Source organism: Paramormyrops kingsleyae, chromosome 11 (genome assembly GCF_048594095.1).
Source record: "Paramormyrops kingsleyae isolate MSU_618 chromosome 11, PKINGS_0.4, whole genome shotgun sequence".
Taxonomy (NCBI): Eukaryota; Metazoa; Chordata; class Actinopteri; order Osteoglossiformes; family Mormyridae; genus Paramormyrops; species Paramormyrops kingsleyae.
The window spans coordinates 29,239,410-29,257,466 of record NC_132807.1 but is presented as its reverse complement, the minus strand read 5'-3'; the positions used below and the strand labels follow the sequence as shown (position 1 = coordinate 29,257,466).

The following is an 18,057-nucleotide window of genomic DNA, read 5'->3' as shown; positions in this document are numbered from 1 at the left end:
GGGATGAATTCTTCCTCTGTTCTGTGTGTGTGTGTGTGTGTGTGTGTGTGTGTGTTTGAATGCGGTTTCTCTGGGTACACTGGTGTCCTCCTGTAGTCCAAACACAGGCAGTTAGGCTAATGTAGGTGTCCCTATATATATCCCCCCCAGGGCCCTATTTTGGAAAAGTAGAGTGTGGATGGATGGAGATCTGATCTTGAACCTCCTGAAAGATGTGACTGCTAGTGGACAGCATTCCCCATTTGTCTGGGGACCTTGATTAAACAAAATCCCATTCCAGTTTAATTAAACAAATGAATAGCACACCAAATGGAGGGGGAGGGGGGGGCAGACCACCCCTGCAGCAGCCAGAATGTGCGGAGAGGTGCTGAGTGCCCTGATGGGGCCGTCACTCCCCCTCAGCGTGCCGGACGCCTGCTCCCAGGTCCCTGATGCAATCCTGGACCTTGCAGACTACAGAGGAAGGAAACTGCTTCAACAGCCAGCGAGGCCTGCCCCAGTGGGCACTGCACTGTCACAATCCGCGGGGGATAAGAATACAGCTAACGGTCAGCCTTTTGGTTGCACCACTCACTGCAGGACAGTGACCACACCTGTCAGCCCAAATCAGTGACCTCCTTGCCACCAATGCGTGCCAAGGATACCAGCATTCCTGTTTTGCTCACCCTAAGTGACTCAAACATATAACATCATTTATCATACAACATAATAAAAAAGGAACATTTTTACATAGATGTTAAACCCAGAGACACATCAGGCATTTGGGTTTTTCATCTCTATCTCTCCTGCTGCACGGTCTTTCTCTTGCCAATGACTAACAGATTAAACATCCCATAATATATGTATGTATGCATGTATGTACGTATATATGTCTGGCAGGGCTGCAGAATCTGCTGTTATAGCCTGGCCTCATGTTCAAAGCACACCAGAACAACAGAGTCTGAAAATGTGGCTTCCCTTGACTGTGTGCTTATTTTGTTCAGTCCATGTTCCATGGACTCTGTTTTAACTTCCTTCCTCTTTCTAGAAGCTGTGACAAACATTGCTCTTTGACCCTGATAATGCCATATTTTAGGACCATCATCTTGTAATTTAATAAAAGAGGCTAGTTGGAAATGTATACACTTATTAGCTAACATTATTACATTATAAGTTAAAAAAAACTACTTTCTGTTTCTGTGAAACTGTGGTGCTCTCTCACAAATGTATGGTAAGGGTTACTAAATTAAGCCAAAACCGATATTTTAGTCAGAAAACTTAACACAACTGTTTCTGTCTTGTTCAGTGTAAAACCAGCGTGTGACCAAAACATAAATAACACGACCTGCCTTTGTGACCCCCCCTATGAGTACAACGAATCAGGCTGAACAGCAGGAACTGAGAGACCAATGAAATTCAGCAACACGTACAAATCCAGTGTAACCTTGGGAGCACAGGGTGGTCAGCACAGCAGCCTCACGCCAACCAGGGATTGGGTTTGTGTCCCTGATGGGTGTTGGACTGTCTGTCAGGGGGCTGGGAGAGAGCAAAAATGTGGTTGCCCTAGAGGGCTGGGTTGGGAAACAGGGCCTTAGATAACCATTCGGAACTTAAGTGACCCTATATGACCTTAAGTGGTATATTATACAGAAGAGGTTGCATTCTTTCAGTCTGCTACGCAACATCAAGTGGAGAAAAATAAGCAATGACTTTATTCTTTGTGGCATGTGTATAAAACAAAAATAAAACCACCAATAGCAAATCTACACATACTGCAAATATACATGTACAGCCGGAAATGCTAGTCAGAAAGATCAAATAAACGGGGACATTACACCCTTTCAGAATGGTTGGCTCTTCAGAAAAAATATCTCGTGATTGGAATACACAGCGGCTTCAGTCAGCTTACGAAAAAGCACGATGTTGCGAGGCTTGTGTGCAAATATGTCTGCAGTGCTATTTCTGCGCTTCAGTTGCTGCGAGACTTTAAAGGGACTGGAAACAGGCTGATTAAGCAGTTGATTTTCATAGCTGTAATTAAGACAAAGAGGCAAACAGTTGATGATCAGCTAATTGCTAAGACGTGCTTATTTACAGAGCGGGACCTCTGCTTTCTTCATACGGTCTGAAGCAGGCAGTTAGGGGAGCTGTCTGGCCGTGGCATGTAACTGAGTGAGCAATGGACGGTCACCTGGGACACAGTGTCCCCTGCCTTCCATCCTTTGCTCTCTGGGATAGATGATGTCTTGGTCCCGCCTCCCCTAGTTGCTTGGACTCACCTTCACTACAATCTAATTGGTTCTCTCTCTGAACCAATCATTTTTCATTCTGCCCTCAGAACACTCCAGTGAGCACTTCCCACAGGCTAAACAGCAAGAACTGAAAGCCCAATGAAATCCGAGGACGCACACAATGTGAGCATAACCTTGGGAGCACAGGGTGATCAGCACCACAGCCTCACGCCAACTAGCGTGTGGGTCTGTTTCCCACTGACTTGCTTTGGCTGTGTCTGAGTTTGTATCTTTGGTTTGGTTATGAACAGTGTTTGTTTGTCAGTATCAAAGGAGCGTGGTCGTACATCACAGACCTCGGACCTTTTCCTGCTCCCTAAATAATACCTTCATGCCCTTCCAGTTAATCCTGTCTTATAAACATATATAAGCTCTTACTGGGGTCTCTGGTGTCTGCTCCTGATAGCACTGTTGACAAAAGCCTCAGCGTTTCTCCAGGAATTCCTGATGTGGAGGCGTGGCTCTGTTATCAGACCGAAACGACCTTTCCATAGCAGGTGGAAACTGATTAATGTGCTCACAGGAATAAAAATATCACAAACCAATATACTGATCATGTTATTTCTTTGTCTCATTGACAGTGTTTACCCAACACTAACCACGGTACAGCAAATTCTGTCTGACAAGCATTTACAAAAATGAAGATGGATAAATAAATAAATAAAAAATAAATAAATTAGGTGAAACTGCTTGCTATGTTAAGCAATCGAGCCCTTAAGTCTACTTTCTGCATTTAAACATCTATTTTTCCCACAGAGGTCTTTCAGGGTTTCAAAATGCCTGATTAGATGCATCTGGCCGCAACAAGAAGCAGAAGGAAGAAGCAGCTGTTCATATTTCACGTACGTTCAAAATATCAGAAGTATTCTGGGTGGGAGCCACAGAACAGAAAGCAGCATCTCCCAGAGCAGGTACCCCCCCCCCCCCAGAGCAGGTTCCCCCCCCCCCCCCCCCAGAGCAGGTTCTCCCCCCCCCCCCCCCAGAGCAGGTACCCCCCCCCCCCCAGAGCAGGTACCCCCACCCAGAGCAGGTACCCCCCCAGAGCAGGTACCCCCACCAGAGCAGGTACCCCCACCCAGAGCAGGTACCCCCCCCCCACTGAGGTGGCTCCTTGGCTACTGCTGTGCCCCAAAAATCAAAATAATTGGATGAACAGTCTGCAAGATATTATTCCGGGACCTACCACAGGAGAAAACAGAGAGTTCTTCTCACGAGGGACCTGATGGTATCCAACATCATTCTTTATAATGACTCCGTCTCCAGAAGGTTTCACATTATACTTGATGGAGTCATACACAGTGATCTCTCAGTAAAATCAGGCCACTTCCTGCCCAGCGGGCAAAAAGAAATATCCTACTGTCTTTATTCACTGCAGTATTTTTATATTAAGATGACCAGCTTGTTGCCTGTAGAGCCCTGGAAATTAAAACTCATCGCAGTACCAAACAATGTTAGTGGTCAATCGAGTGGCGTCTCTCTCGAGCTGGAAAAAAAAATGAAACCTTTCTGCAAAAAGCAGAGCTGCACCTTCACTAGGAGGCTTTACTGTTATTTGTCAAGGCAGGAGACTCGTAACTGTTCCATCATGTAAATAGTGTGCAGCTATGGTGCCCCCTCCCTTACTGAACGACATGAGGCACACAGACCTCCTGAACACTGAAATGCATGCAGCAGTCTGAGAGGTCAGAGGGTGGGAACCGGTTATCTGCAAGGTGATGCCATCAGAGAGCAGTGTGGGAGGAAGTGTGTACACAAGTTGTTATAAGTCTGCGGTGATGCGAGAGACAACAGGGCATCATGAACTTCTACAGAAATCGGAAATATTTGTTATTATTACTATTATTAGTGGTAGTAGTAGTAGTATTATGCTATTTGTAACATTCCTCCAGGACACTGAAAATCTAACACATTGTTAGGCTGCTGTGTCTGTGGTCAGAAGATCAGGGCTTCAAATCCTGTGTCCAGCAGTGTGATGTCACCACCAGGCACTTGAGCAAGACCCTTAACCCCCTATTACTCCAAGGACTGGTGGACCCTGCTTTGTCTCATTATTTTGAATGTTTATTTTATTTTGAATGTAAATGTGCTAAATATTTATACTGTATGTACCAGTGCATATGAGTGGGACTGTCTGTGGACACAAATGCCAGTTACTCTTCACGAGACTCTCACAAGTGTAACACGTAGCTGAAGCTGTGTGTGTAACTGGCAGATGTTCTGCTGGGGTCCGAGTGATGAACTCTGCACCTGTTTAAGGTGCATATAGCGCCTTGTTCGCGCTCGCTACTGGAAGGTGTGAAAACGCAGTTCCTGCGAGGCCTCGTCGTTTGAGGCACAGCTCCGTGCACACACCACACGAAGCTAAAAAAACTCTCAGATTGGGTGAATCCGTGGGTGGGAGGGGTAGAGAAGACAGCAACAGCTCAGTGTGTGCACTTTGTAAGTGCTTAGGGGAATTCAGGGGGCATGCTGAAATTGCAGAGCTACAGTTTGTCACGTGGGCACCCCTCACTCCCAGTGTCTTGCGACACAATGTTCAAAAGGCACCGAAAAGTGTCCAGCGTGACGTCGGCCTGCAAAGAAAACACGGCTCTTCTCTTTCGGTGGCTAAATCTCATCGGGGTGCCTCATGTTACCAGGAACATGGCCTGGGGGCGTGAGCCTGATTCTGTTAATTATTTTTGCCATCAAATGTGCAGCTTGTATTGCATTAGGAGTCACCGACACTGCTGCCAGTGTAGAACCATAAAGGTTCTAAGGCAAGTAACTTCTATAAGTTGAAGGCCTGCATTATATAAAGACAGCAGTATTTGCTACTTCTGTTTTCAAGTATGTTTTCAAGCACCAAATAACTCTTGATAAGTATTATTTACCTCAATACTTCCTAATGAAAACCAGCCCTGCAGAAATATCCTTTGTCTACATACAATGAAGAATTAATTAGTATGATTTAAATGGTTAAACAGCAACAGGAGATAAAAATGGAATGTGGTCACATTTACCATTGTTTAAAATGTCAGTTATGGTCAATGTTCACACTTGTGACCTATGTGAAAAAGATCAATCATTCTCTTTAATGTGTCTTGAAACCCCGGCTGTTAAACTTGTATTCCAAAGGTGTATCAATCATAAAAACACCAACGCCGGCTTGTGGATGAATTAGCGTGTTGTTAGATCACTGTTCACTATAAAAGACGGTTTCTGTGTGGGTGGGCAGGAGAGCGATGGCGAGTCGACACCCTAGTTAAGGCTGAAAACAGGAATCATACTGTCTGTCTTTTAGATGGATGTTCTGTATATTCTACTAACAATATAGTTTTTTGGCAGTAATTTTGCTACTTTTATTTTCCCCATTCTGGCATCCTCTCCCTCTGCATTTAGATACTGTGAGGCTGTTTTACTGGAACATGTTACGCAAGCCCTCAGCTTGCCATATTTTTCAGGAATACTTTCAGTTCGGCATGTTTTGCAACATGTCGCTCTGCCACCGACATCAAAAGGCCACTACGTCCGATTTTCCGTTTGACTTTTTCTGGATTCACCCCACAGACCACATACTTGAAAGTTGCGCTACTGATCTGAATTAACTAAATGTGATTTATGTTTTGTAATACTGCTTCAGATTCTCTTAACGTTGTGCTAATTCAGCAGACAGGGAAGAGCAGTACGTTGGTTCAAGGGACACTCACATGGCATGAAGGTGAATGGTGAGAAAAAATTATAACCGAATGTCATTCAGAAATGTAAATATTGCAGTGCGTTTGACACAGCACTTAATTCCCACAACGCAGTGCCTTGATCTCCCCCACATGTCTGGTAGTTAGGAATATTGATCCCTGTGGAAACATCCAAATGTATCTGTGCATTGTGGTCCAGACGGCTCACTGTCCGATTTCCCTTCTTCTCCCAGAGTAGAGCAAAGGCCTTAAGGATCTCCTTCACCCGCAACCAGCACTCTTCACTTCCTCCTGCCTTCAGTGATGACAAAGACCAAGACTGAAAAAGTGACGAACAAACATCTGCTTGACTGACAACTGCGTTACACGGGAGAGACAGCAGAATCAGTTAAGGTCCAGTCCAGCTATGACGCCTCTTCAACCAAATGGTACAATTTTTCACTGATACGATAAAAATTTACACTTGAGAAGTTAATGTTTTACTTTGGCAGTTCTCTGAAGGACAGCAGGTACTTCCCTGTGCTTTATTCATATACTGGACTGCATGAATACCAAATACCGCTATACGTGTTGCTGTCTATTATTTTGAAATTTACTGCACATCAATCCCATTTTGTCAGTCCTCTGGTCAGTGGTGGTACATCTGTACATTGGGCCCTGGGGCAAAAATGGACCATGTTCCCCCCCTTTCCAAATTCACACCTAGGGTCTGCCTATGCCAGCTGCAGAAATTGCAGATGATAGACTCCAAATATTGTACCCATCATGCACTGCAGTATCTAGGAAATTCCATAAACATGCTTTTTCCGTTAAAAACACGTCTCGACAGCAGCCTACAATGCAGTACAAACTATTACATTTTGAAATTATTTTAAGTATTGTACTACATATTTTATGTGCTATGACTTCAACCATAATGAGATCGTATACATAAAATGAGATATATAAAAGTAGCATGTCACAAGTTCATATAATATACATGACATCAGCACCTCAATTCTCAAATGTTTTGCATACATGTGAGATTTGCAGTTGGGGGGGGGGGCTGGACCCTGGTGCATCAGTCCATCCCTGCCTCTGGTGATCACAAAAACTTCATGAGATAGAACTCTGCAATACATATTAATTTTAGTCACCTTCATAATAATAGTTGATACTTCATTGATCCCCAAGGGGAAATCCTCTTTTGATTCTGCTCTGCACGAGAGCAAGCTTGGCCACAAAGGGCAGCCAACCATCGCAACGGAGCTGGGGTTTAAGGGCCTTACTCAAGGACCCGCAGACAGGCCGAGCCCGGGTTCGAACCGGGTTCAACCTTCTGATCACAGGCGCAGAGGCTCAGCCCGTCCATGAGATGATTCATTAACTTAAATGGTCTTTTACATTCTTCTCTAATACAATATTGTTTGCAAACGCGCCACAGGGACCTGTATGGGCTTTAAAATGGGGGTGTCATCCTCACCACCATCTCATTCTAATGTTCACCAAGAGAAAAAACCATGGAAGTATCACAAAGAATTTAAGGACATTCATTTTACTTTACTAGTTAAAATAAAATACCAACATTTTTTCTGAATTTATCACTGTCCTTTAGATGAAATTGAATTTCAGTTTAATTCCTGTTCCTCTAAAAGACAATGGTCTTCACAGAACAGCACCTCAAAGGAGAAGAGGAGTCAGGTCCACTGCTAGCGAAACCTTGGCACGTTCCTTAGTGCGGCTTGTTTGCCACTCTGGTGTGGCAGGTACCAGGGCGTACGTTTCTCACAGCTATTTCCTCAAAGCAGTCATTAGGCCACACCCCCAAAGGAACAGAGGGTCCACTGTGGGGGGAGGGGCATAGTGATAGGACAGTGCGTGCAGCATCGTGGGATTATCAGAGGGGTCAGCCATCCTCTGCATCCCTGAAGTTCTCTCAGCTCTATCTGTAGCAGAGGGCCGCACACTGTAGGCCTTGCTTTGCATAACAGAGCATTCCAGTAGCTCTAGGCCCACAACATGCAGGTCAAACACATCACTGGCCCAGCTGTCAACAATAGATACTCCTGTCACTGGTGACTGCCAGTGCTGATCTCGCATCACTGCTTATCTGTTTGCACAGCGTGTGTATCGATGGCCAGGATGCGCATCACATCAGCACCAAAAGGTTAACGCTAAACCATAAATGCTCACATCCTAAAACAAGCCCAGTGTCACGTGACCCTGGTTTCATGCATCCGCATTTCAGAGTTTCTGTATGAAGTTTATTATGGTATTGATGTGGATAATTAACCATTTCCGGCTGAAAACATTCCAGTATGCTATCATGTTGCCAGTACACATAAGCATGCGTGAACAATGGCCTTAATAGCACAACGGCTTTTACACGGCTAGGAATCCATTTGAAATATATTATGGGAATACTCAGTGTGTGTGTGTGTGTGTGTGTGTGTGTATGGAACAGAAAATGAAACAAAAAGCCCCAACACTTGTAATACTGAACTCTCATATGGGCTATCTCATATGGGCTATCCTGTCAATGTAAACTGATACGACAGTACCATTTGATATGATCATATGTTCTAACACCCTGTATTTTAAAACAGATCAAGCTTGTGTCACGCCAGCTATAGAGCACAAAAAAATGCAATTCTTAAGTCACAAGAATTCTTAAGAATGCATTTCACTCTTGAAAATTTGCTTAATTGACATGCAGAAGTGAGTAACTAGGGGTGCTTTAGGAATAGCTAATGTACAGGGTGTATTCGAGTGTAGCACACGATCCTAATTACTTCTCAGGAAGTATTTCACCAGGAGGTGGAAAGAAGTGACTGGATGGGCACGACATTTGGCCAGCGTACAGAGAGCTTCGAAGGCATGAACCAAACCGGCAGCAGTCTGTGGCAGACAGGAACTGCTTAAGGGTGTAGAGTGACATTATCAGACTAAAAAAAAAATGTCCAGACTTGGAAAGACTTAAGACTTTAAAAATTATATGGACTCCGGAAAAGGCTCAAAAATGCTTTTACAATTTTGTGTGGATTCCTCATTGACATGCCAGAAGCAGTAGATATCAGACTACGAATTTGCATCTGTTGGGATGGTACATAGATCCACGTGACAAAGGGATCAGAGAATGGAAGAGGTGGTTTATTAGCACAAACAGGATACAACAGGCGGTGGAAGTTAAGCAAATATCCAGGAAATCTTTTTTGGTTCTAACAACTAGTGGAGAGAATTGCAACATAGTTCCCAGTCTCTCACACCCAAGGAGTTCTTTTTTATCTCTAAAAATTAATAATCAGCTATCAGTGAATTTGGGGCTTGTTGCCTGAAACATCCATACTCCCCCCTCCCTCACAGGCACTTTAATACTTTATTACGAACATTAACGTTTTTACAGACATAGCTTGAGCCAATACAGCTACAATAAATTATACTATATTGCCTCAGCAGGTTAGAACGCTCTGCCTGTGATTGAAAGGCCGCTGGTTCTGGAAGGTTGCTGGAAGGTCCCGGCCTTAGCAGAATAATCACATCTCTAATAGGGCCTTCAGCAAGGTGCTTAACCCTCCGAAATGCTCCAGGGGGGGCAGATGCCAGATTAATGATCTGAGCCTGTGCTTGGAGCCCAGCCTTTGCTTTCAGCTGCATGTATGTGTGTCTCAAAGGAGAGCATGATGGGATACCAGAGCATGATGGGATACCAGAGCATGATGGGATAGGCGAAGAGAAGCATTATAATGTGTGTGTGTGTGTGTGTGTGTGTGTGTGTGTGTGTGTGTGTGTGTGTATATATATATATATATATATATATATATATATATACAGAACGTACTTGGATATGACAGAGAGGAGCAAAGGGTCGGAATCAGGCAGGAACAGGAAATCCAGACCTAGGAAATCTGCAGCTTGATGCACAAAGTAACTGCCACCAGCCAGCCTCTGTGAAAGACATTTAAATTACTGACACTAATAAAATTGAGAAGCTCATTTTATTATATGAAAAGCAAGGGAGGGGGATGAAACTACTACAGACTTATGAGTGACAGAATCGTTGTTCAAAGAAGGGAACAGCAGACACTTTTATCTTAAGCGAAAGTGGTATGAGGATAATTCATAAATGATATAATAAAATAGATTGGCAGGGGCAGGGAGTATAAGGGAGGCATAGGACTGGATATTGAATTTTGGTCATATAATATTAGATTATACCTTTCCTGTGCTTAGAAATGCAGATAAGCCCTCTTAATGAATAACTGTAGGGAAACATGCATCTTAAAAAGCAAAATCTCGCTTGCCGATTTCAAAATCCACTGTACAGACGGTTTTAACCCAAGCAACTTATATACCTTTAAACATATGGCTGTTAATGTCGACTAGATCGAGCGACATGCAGAGCTGGTGTTATGCTGTTAGCGAGTCGGCTAAATGCTACCCGAAAACAAAAGGCCAACAAGAACAGTAGGCAGAAGGAGATGGAGTTTGCTGCTGTGACCTTTTGGACGGCTGTGTAGGTGAGAATGCTGGTGGCTGTGTGCTCGTCGGGCTACCTCAGTAAGAAAGGGGAAGTACTGCACAGGAAAAGGAAGCACTACTGCGTGGATAAAGAAGTGAGATTCCATGGGCAACTGTATATCCAGTTGCACACTTTCTTCTGCAGGAGGTAGGGAACTGCATTAAGCAAATCCCATAAGATAAATACTTGTGCAGTGCAAGCTGCAGCAGGACCACATACAGCCTCTGCCAGCTGGTTTCTGACCTCAACCCACAGAAAAGAGTAAAAATTTGTACCTTTGCTTGTCACTGGTGCTGTAACCTTAGCTGTAGGTAATTGTACCTTTTAAGGTACAAAAATTACCTCTGAGGAACATTTGTGTACCATAGATGGTACATTAATGCTGTTTGTACCTTTGGGATGTTCCTCAGAGTCCATTTCTGTACCTTAAAAGATGCCATTACAAGGGTACTGCCCCAGTGACAAGCAAAGGAACGAATTTTTACCCCTTTTAACCTGTCAATTTATGGCTCAGGTCGGCATCTTCCAACTGCTGATCAGGTCATAGGAAGTGTGTGTGTGTGTGTGTGTGTGTGACAGACTATGGCACAAAATGAGGGTACCTGGAGGAAACTCACATGTCCTGAGAAGATGCAAACTTCACAAACAGATAAACAAAGCAGAGGTGATTTGAACCTCATGTCCCTGTAAGTGTGAGGCAATAGTGCGAACCACTGAGCCTTCATGCCAGCTACACTGTTATATACTAATTTGAATTGTCAAATTTTATAGATACATTGCATGCATATTAGCTATATATTATATGCATTACTTAAAACACTATAACTCGGAGGCAAGATAATCAAAATTACAAATTCCTACATTCGTTTATTAGTCATTCTTCACAACACAAACGTAACACCCACAGATATTAAGACTCACGCTTGAGATGCAAATCTGGCGGGTTGATATGCGCCAAATTTAATCTCGGGGACATAAAACAGCTCGGTGAAATGTATCGTGCCTTGATTTACAGGTTTTGCTTTGTCAGCCATCTCACCGTTTTCACTGCAGTTAGGTTGGCATGTATGAACACCCCGAGTACGAAATTAAATATTAAAAATAAGACATAAACAACGTCTCATACCAGGAGCAAACACTGGAGGAAAAGATTTATTTAAAACAAACGAATAAAGTACGTAAACAGGATACGTGGTCCTGTGGGCAGAACATGAATTTTATGGATATTTATAATACGTTATTTATCAATATCACCTTTTTAAGTTTAAATCATAAATACTGTTGATTGTGCAGTGTTTGTCTTTTACACATTGATTCTGTCACCTACAAAGATGGAAAAAGAAGAAAAACAAGCGAGAAGCCTTCCGCACTTATGAAAATTGTGATGATATCCTGCGAAAGGAATTGACATTATATTCCGATACTGTGGCGCGCACGCAGAAACGTCTCGCGATGAGATGCCTGTCCCCACCTCGCAGGGCTCAATGAAACAGAAAATACCAAACCTGAGATGCGGCGTCTCCGCGTGTGATTTCTCGGAATACGCTCCGGTTCGAAGAACAGACAAAGCCGCTGATTGGCCAGCGTCACAGCGACGACGTAACACGATACTCCAATTAGCTTCTTGTGAATGAACCGATAAACTTAGGGTACCGGGCTGAGATTGATTTATTTGCACGCCTGTTAGATCGTAAGAATCTATTTGGTGTCGGTTTGCGTTTCGCTGAGATCTAAACTCCTACCACTAAGGTAAATGTCAATTACTTTTTGAAATATTTTTTAGACCACTGCATACACAATTTTATACATAACGCACTTTATGCAAAATACAATTTGCACATACTTATTTTGTGCTATTACACAGTATTTCTTGAAAGTTCATTATAGTTATTGTATCATCTATATTATTTATAGATAATTTCACATTTAGATATTTTTTTCTTTAAATAGATATCTTTGATTTTTGTTCTATATCAAAAAATCGTAGCATTTCAAATATTTGCACTAGTGTGGGATTCTTTTTTCGTGCCACTCGTAGATATGTTTGATATGAAATGAAATCATAAAATTTCAAATGTACACGCTCTGTGTTTTAGATGACCGCAAACCCCAGCGGACGGAGGCTGAGGCAGTGGCTGATAGAGCAGATTCACAGCAACCGGTACCCGGGGCTGTTGTGGGAAGATGAGGATCGGACCATGTTCCGAATTCCATGGAAACACGCGGGGAAACAGGACTACAACCAAGAAATCGATGCGTCAATTTTCAAAGTAAGTCTTACCTTTGCGTGTGATGTGTGTTCGCACGTGTTGTAAAAACCTTTTCTCGGACCGAAGCACGTCCGTCTGTATGCTGAAATAACACTCAAAGTAGAAGTTTCCGGCTGTCACACATACGCAAGCTCAAATACGCATTTATCCTTATTTTCTTTCTTTACGGTTAAAGAACTACACGATACAGTTGCATTTCGCACATAAATGGCGCGAGCTGTCGGGAGCAGTGCGATGCCAGATTGCACTAAAACCTATAAGTGTTTCCACAAACCTGTTGTGCTGTGTTCGAGTTTTAGCATGTATCTTCTGAAACATAAAATGCATGTTGCCAGAAATATCGGTTTTCTTATAGGCACGTGTCGCATTAAAATAGGACATTTTATCGAATTAGCCTATCAAATGAACGGGTATAAGAGTAACGGTTAAAGCACATTTAGTTACCATAGTTCAATTTGTTTAATTAACATATGACATGTTGTTTGGTGTGTTATTTATTTATTTATTTATTTATTTGCCGTAAGATGTTTGTTTTGTGCAAAGGGCTATATTCAGGAAAAATCCACCTGACTGAGAATCCAGGATGCACGCCTTAGTTATTACAAACAACGCTCATAATGTACCCTCTAAACGAGATTTTAAACAGCCCGAAATATTAAAATGGATTCGTTACAGAATGTAGCTTTATCACTAATCGCTCTTCAGTGATAGATTAACGTCATTTGTGTTATTTTAGTATTTTAAATTGGGGGAATCTCAACAACTTCATGAGAAAGTGATTAATGTGTCAGCAGTACTATTGTAGTTACAAGGTCAGCTACGCCTGACGACGGAAGAGCTGGGCGGTTACTCGCTTAGTTTAGCGACATTGTAAACTGGAGATACGTGGACGTTTTACCGCGTGACCGAAAGCCTGCAGCACGCGGGGTTATCCCTGTGTTATAATGCCTTTGCTCAGTCTGCTTACCTGACAGTGGGCGAACCATATGACGTGTTTCAAAGTGCAACGCTGCATAAGTAATTATTGCATTTATGAAATTAGTGTTGAGCACCTCAGAGAGGAGCAGAAGATTTAAAATACCCATGAAGTGTGCGAGCATCACACTACCTTGAATCTATGAAGGCCTCTGAGCCAGTGACTGACCCCCCCCCCCCCACCTTTCTTTTTGCAGGCCTGGGCTGTGTTTAAAGGGAAGTTTAAGGAGGGGGACAGGGCTGAGCCGGCCACCTGGAAAACACGGCTCCGCTGTGCTCTGAACAAAAGCCCTGACTTCGAGGAGGTGACCGACCGGTCCCAGCTGGACATCTCTGAGCCTTACAAGGTGTACCGCATCGTGCCAGAGGAGGAGCAAAAGAGTAAGTTCCCAATTGCTACCTGGGGGGGGGGTGTTCTGTTTTTGTGTCATGACAAAGCTGACTTCCTGCGAAGACACGTCCACACACCTCTCGGTTTCTGCAATCACTCTCATGATGCTAAAAGCTATTGTGAGCATTACGAAGGATTATAAAGTTGACGGGATGTGGACCAAACAAACCAAAGACTCGATCCCAGCAGGCAGAGGGACTGTGGTGATCCACGGAGGAGGGGGCTCCAGCGACGTCCACAGCATGGACTGCAGTGCTGCTGAACTGGAGGAGCTCATCAAGGAAGTGAGTGCCTTCATACCCCAGCGGCCTGCTGTCTCGCACACCGGTGTCCTCTGGAAACACATACGCCTGTACTGGCTGGTCTTTGGGATCCAGGCTTGTTGTGTGAATAATGACTCTCTTTGACCCACACAGTCCTCACATGATGAATACCTGGGCATCATCAAGAAGAGCCATTCCCCAGAGGAGGCCCCCAGACCCACCCCCCCAGCCCAGGAGTGGTGGTCACATGGTAACCTGCGATGTAAGCTTCCTTGCACCAGACAAGCCTTCAGCCTGGATAACAACAGTTACAGTAAACGTTTACACTGACGTAACTGCACTACCTCAAAATACAGGAAAGTTCTCATATTCTAAATGCAGTTTTAAATAGTGACATTTGGACCTTCACAGTTGTATGAACTGAATACTTTATCACAGATTTGTGTGACCCACAGTGATTTATGTTTTCCAGAGTTTTTACCCATTTAACAAGTATAGAGCTGATCTTATGTTTGCATGTCATTTTAAAACCTGCGTTTTTCATAACCGTTTTAGCCAAATGCATAAACTGTGAATAACTTTGTGTTCACTAGCTCTATATATTTTTGAGGTGAGGATCAGCTAATTTTCTATCACTTTGCTGACTGCCAGTCTGGATTTGGGCCAGAAGATGGTTTTTCTTTTTGCTGGAACAGCTGAATTTTTGATGAACACACGAAAGATATTTAAAGGTCACTTCTGTCTAGATTTTCTCTCACGGTTTTCAGCAGCACAGCCGTTAGTCAGACAGCTCCGGAAGTGGATTTCAGCAAATTAATGCTGTTGTTGTTTTTTACATGCGAATATGTGTACGGGCTAAGGAATCATTTCCTTTCCATTTCACAGCCATCCCAGTGAGTCAGGACCCTCCTCCAACTGGGAACTTTAGTGCAGGTTTGTATGTTTACGGCATGTGTGTTTTAACAGCATGATTAAAAATACTCTGGAAACTGGTGTGTACTGCATTCATGGAATTCTGAGAACTTCCTGGACTGATAAAGACAGCTCCTGCTTCTCTCCCCCGCAGCCTTCTCCCAAATGATGGTCACCTTCTTCTACGGTGGGAAGCTGGTTGGCAGTACGCTGAGCACCCACCCTGAGGGCTGCCGCATCTCGCTGCCGCCGCCCGCCGTGGCCGTGGAGTCGCTTTATGGGCCCGAGAGTCTACAGAACATTCGCTTCCCGTCGGTGGAGCTGATCGAGCACGAGCGCCAGCGCCACGTGACCCGCAAGCTCTTCGGACACCTGGAGCGTGGCGTGCTGGTGCGCGCCAACCGCGAGGGCATCTTCATCAAGCGCCTGTGTCAGAGCCGTGTTTTCTGGAGCAGCCAGGGCTCCCAGTACAACTCCGGGCCCTGCAAGCTGGAGAGGGACGCCGTCGTCAAGATCTTTGACGTCGGCAGGTTCCTGCAAGGTGGGTTGGTCATCCAAGCCCTGTGGTTCCCAAAGATCACATGACATTAATAAAAAGGTTTATGGCTTTGACAATGCCACCTGTGAAGTGGCAAATTAATGTCATTCCAGTCCTTGTATTGTGAGCATATTTGTTATTTGCAGCTCTGCAGATGTACCGGGATGGTCACTATCCAGCACCTGACCCCAACGTCACCCTCTGCTTTGGGGAAGAGTTCCACGACATCAGCACTGCCAAGAACAAGCTGATAATCGTTCAGGTAAGCCAATGAGGGACAGCTATCAGGAACTTTTATTGGATGACCACATTTCCCATTTACCTAGATATAAGAGCTTCATGCCCGAATGGGGCGTCACTTTAGCCACATGGTGCCGACTGATCCCTTCTTGGCCTTTGCAGATTACCCCACTCACCTGCCAGCAGCTGCTGGAAGAGGTTAATATCCATCGGTCCCCGTACAGTGGGAATATGGACATGGCAGACGAGTCACAGAACGAGCAAGTGGCACGCATCTTCCAGGAACTCTGCAGCTACTCCGTGCCACAGCGCCTCAGCTTCAGAGAGAACATGCCAATCACCGTCTGAGGCACCAGTCCCCCACTGCCTGCCTCAAACAGGACAAGTAACCTGCCAATCGCCGTCTGAGGAGCCAATCCCCCACTGCCTGCCTCAAACAGGACAAGGAACCTGCCAATCACAATCTGAGGCACCATTCCCCCATTGCCTGCCTCAAACAGGACAAGGAACCTGCCAATCACAATCTGAGGCACCAGTCCCCCACTGGCTGCCTCAAACAGGACAAGGAACCTGCCAATCACAATCTGAGGCACCATTCCCCCATTGCCTGCCTCAAACAGGACAAGGAACCTGCCAATCACAATCTGAGGCACCAGTCCCCCACTGCCTGCCTCAAACAGGACAAGGAACCTGCCAATCACAATCTGAGGCACCAGTCCCCCACTGCCTGCCTCAAACAGGACAAGGAACCTGCCAATCACAATCTGAGGCACCATTACCCCATTGCCTGCCTCAAACAGGACAAGGAACCTGCCAATCACAATCTGAGGCACCAGTCCCCCACTGCCTGCCTCAAACAGGACAAGGAACCTACCAGTCGCCGTCTGAAGCACCAATCCCCCATTGCCTGCCTCAAACAGGACAAGGAACCTGCCAATCACAATCTGAGGCACCAGTCCCCCACTGCCTGCCTCAAACAGGACAAGGAACCTACCAGTCGCCGTCTGAGGTACCAATCCTGCCACTGCCTGCTTCAAATAGGAAAAAAGAGTCTGCCAATCACCATCTGAGGCACTAATCCCTCCTCACCCACCTTGGAGAGAATAAGGAACCTGCCAATCACTGCCTGAGTCACCATTCCCTCCCCAGCCTGTCTCAGATAGGACAGAGAACCTGCCAATCAGTGTCTGAGCCACCAATCCCCCTTGCCTGTCTTGGACAGGACAGCAAACCTGGCAATGGTTATATAGCTGCCTAGTGTCCAGGATGATGCACCCACCTACGTTCAGAAAAATCAGTTCTCCTTTATCATATGTTGACAAAAAAGTGATGAAAAAAAGTCTCCAGACTTTTGCTTGACCTCTGAGCATCATTCCTCTAACTGTCCTTCCAGTAGCTGAATTAGCACAACACATGTTTCTCTTTGTCTGATTGTGTGCTTCCTTTCTTAAATGAGCGTTTGTAGTTTCATAATAAACTGTTTTGCAAACTAAATGAAATTGAAATGGAAAAAAAAAATCTGCATTAATAAAGGCTTTCTTAAAGCAACTGTGGTCACTTAGTTTTTACCCCTAAAATGTCATTATTAACACATTCTTACCATTCTACGTCTTGTTCTGAACTAATGAGACATGGATACATTACAGTATTATCATTGCAAACTGTGCGACAAAGAAAGTCACAGTCACCATTATGGCATGACCAAAATAACTAAATGCTCATCGTCTAAAATGCCCTATTCCAAAATGGCCCTGGATTCCAAATCCAGGCCTTGTTTTCACTTCTCCCAGGCAGTTAGTTTAATTACTGATTCTGATTGGCCACAGAGGCTTCATGCGTGACTCACAGGTAACAGAAGGCTGGAAAATCAGCAGGTCTTGGCCCCTGAGGGCCGTGATTTGAATAGCCCTATTCCAAAATGCATTGGCAGAGAAGATGGCAATAAAACGGACACTGAGACGCAGATCCGAGCATCTGGCTGCAACGCAGATCTGAGCATCTGGCTACAACGCAGATCCAAGTA

At 44.5% G+C, this 18,057-nt stretch overlaps 1 protein-coding gene across 2 annotated transcripts; it reads left to right on the top strand.

Moving 5' to 3' along the window:
• Nucleotides 1–11,989: 11,989 nt before the first annotated feature.
• On the top strand, nt 11,990–17,582 carry irf8 (interferon regulatory factor 8). 2 transcript variants are annotated; one of them, XM_023810493.2, is made up of 9 exons: nt 11,990–12,194; nt 12,542–12,715; nt 13,888–14,071; nt 14,271–14,365; nt 14,498–14,606; nt 15,230–15,277; nt 15,411–15,797; nt 15,941–16,056; nt 16,197–17,582. In XM_023810493.2, the coding sequence occupies exons 2-9, from the start codon at nt 12,542–12,544 to the stop codon at nt 16,380–16,382; spliced, it is 1,299 nt and encodes a 432-aa protein (XP_023666261.1). In that variant the 5' UTR covers nt 11,990–12,194; the 3' UTR covers nt 16,383–17,582. The 2 variants fall into 2 exon arrangements, with proteins under 2 accessions (XP_023666261.1, XP_023666252.1); XM_023810484.2 differs by having other exon boundaries at nt 11,995–12,194; nt 14,268–14,365.
• The last annotated feature ends 475 nt before the right edge of the window (nt 17,583–18,057 follow it).

Coding starts and splice junctions, on each gene's coding strand:
- irf8 (XM_023810484.2), top strand. CDS start 12,542: ATGACCGCAAACCCCAGCGGACGGAGGCTGAGGCAGTGGCTGATAGAG. Junction 14,607..15,229: donor GTCACATGGTAACCTGCGAT/GTAAGCTTCCTT, acceptor TCCATTTCACAG/CCATCCCAGTGAGTCAGGAC. Junction 15,798..15,940: donor CGTCGGCAGGTTCCTGCAAG/GTGGGTTGGTCA, acceptor TGTTATTTGCAG/CTCTGCAGATGTACCGGGAT.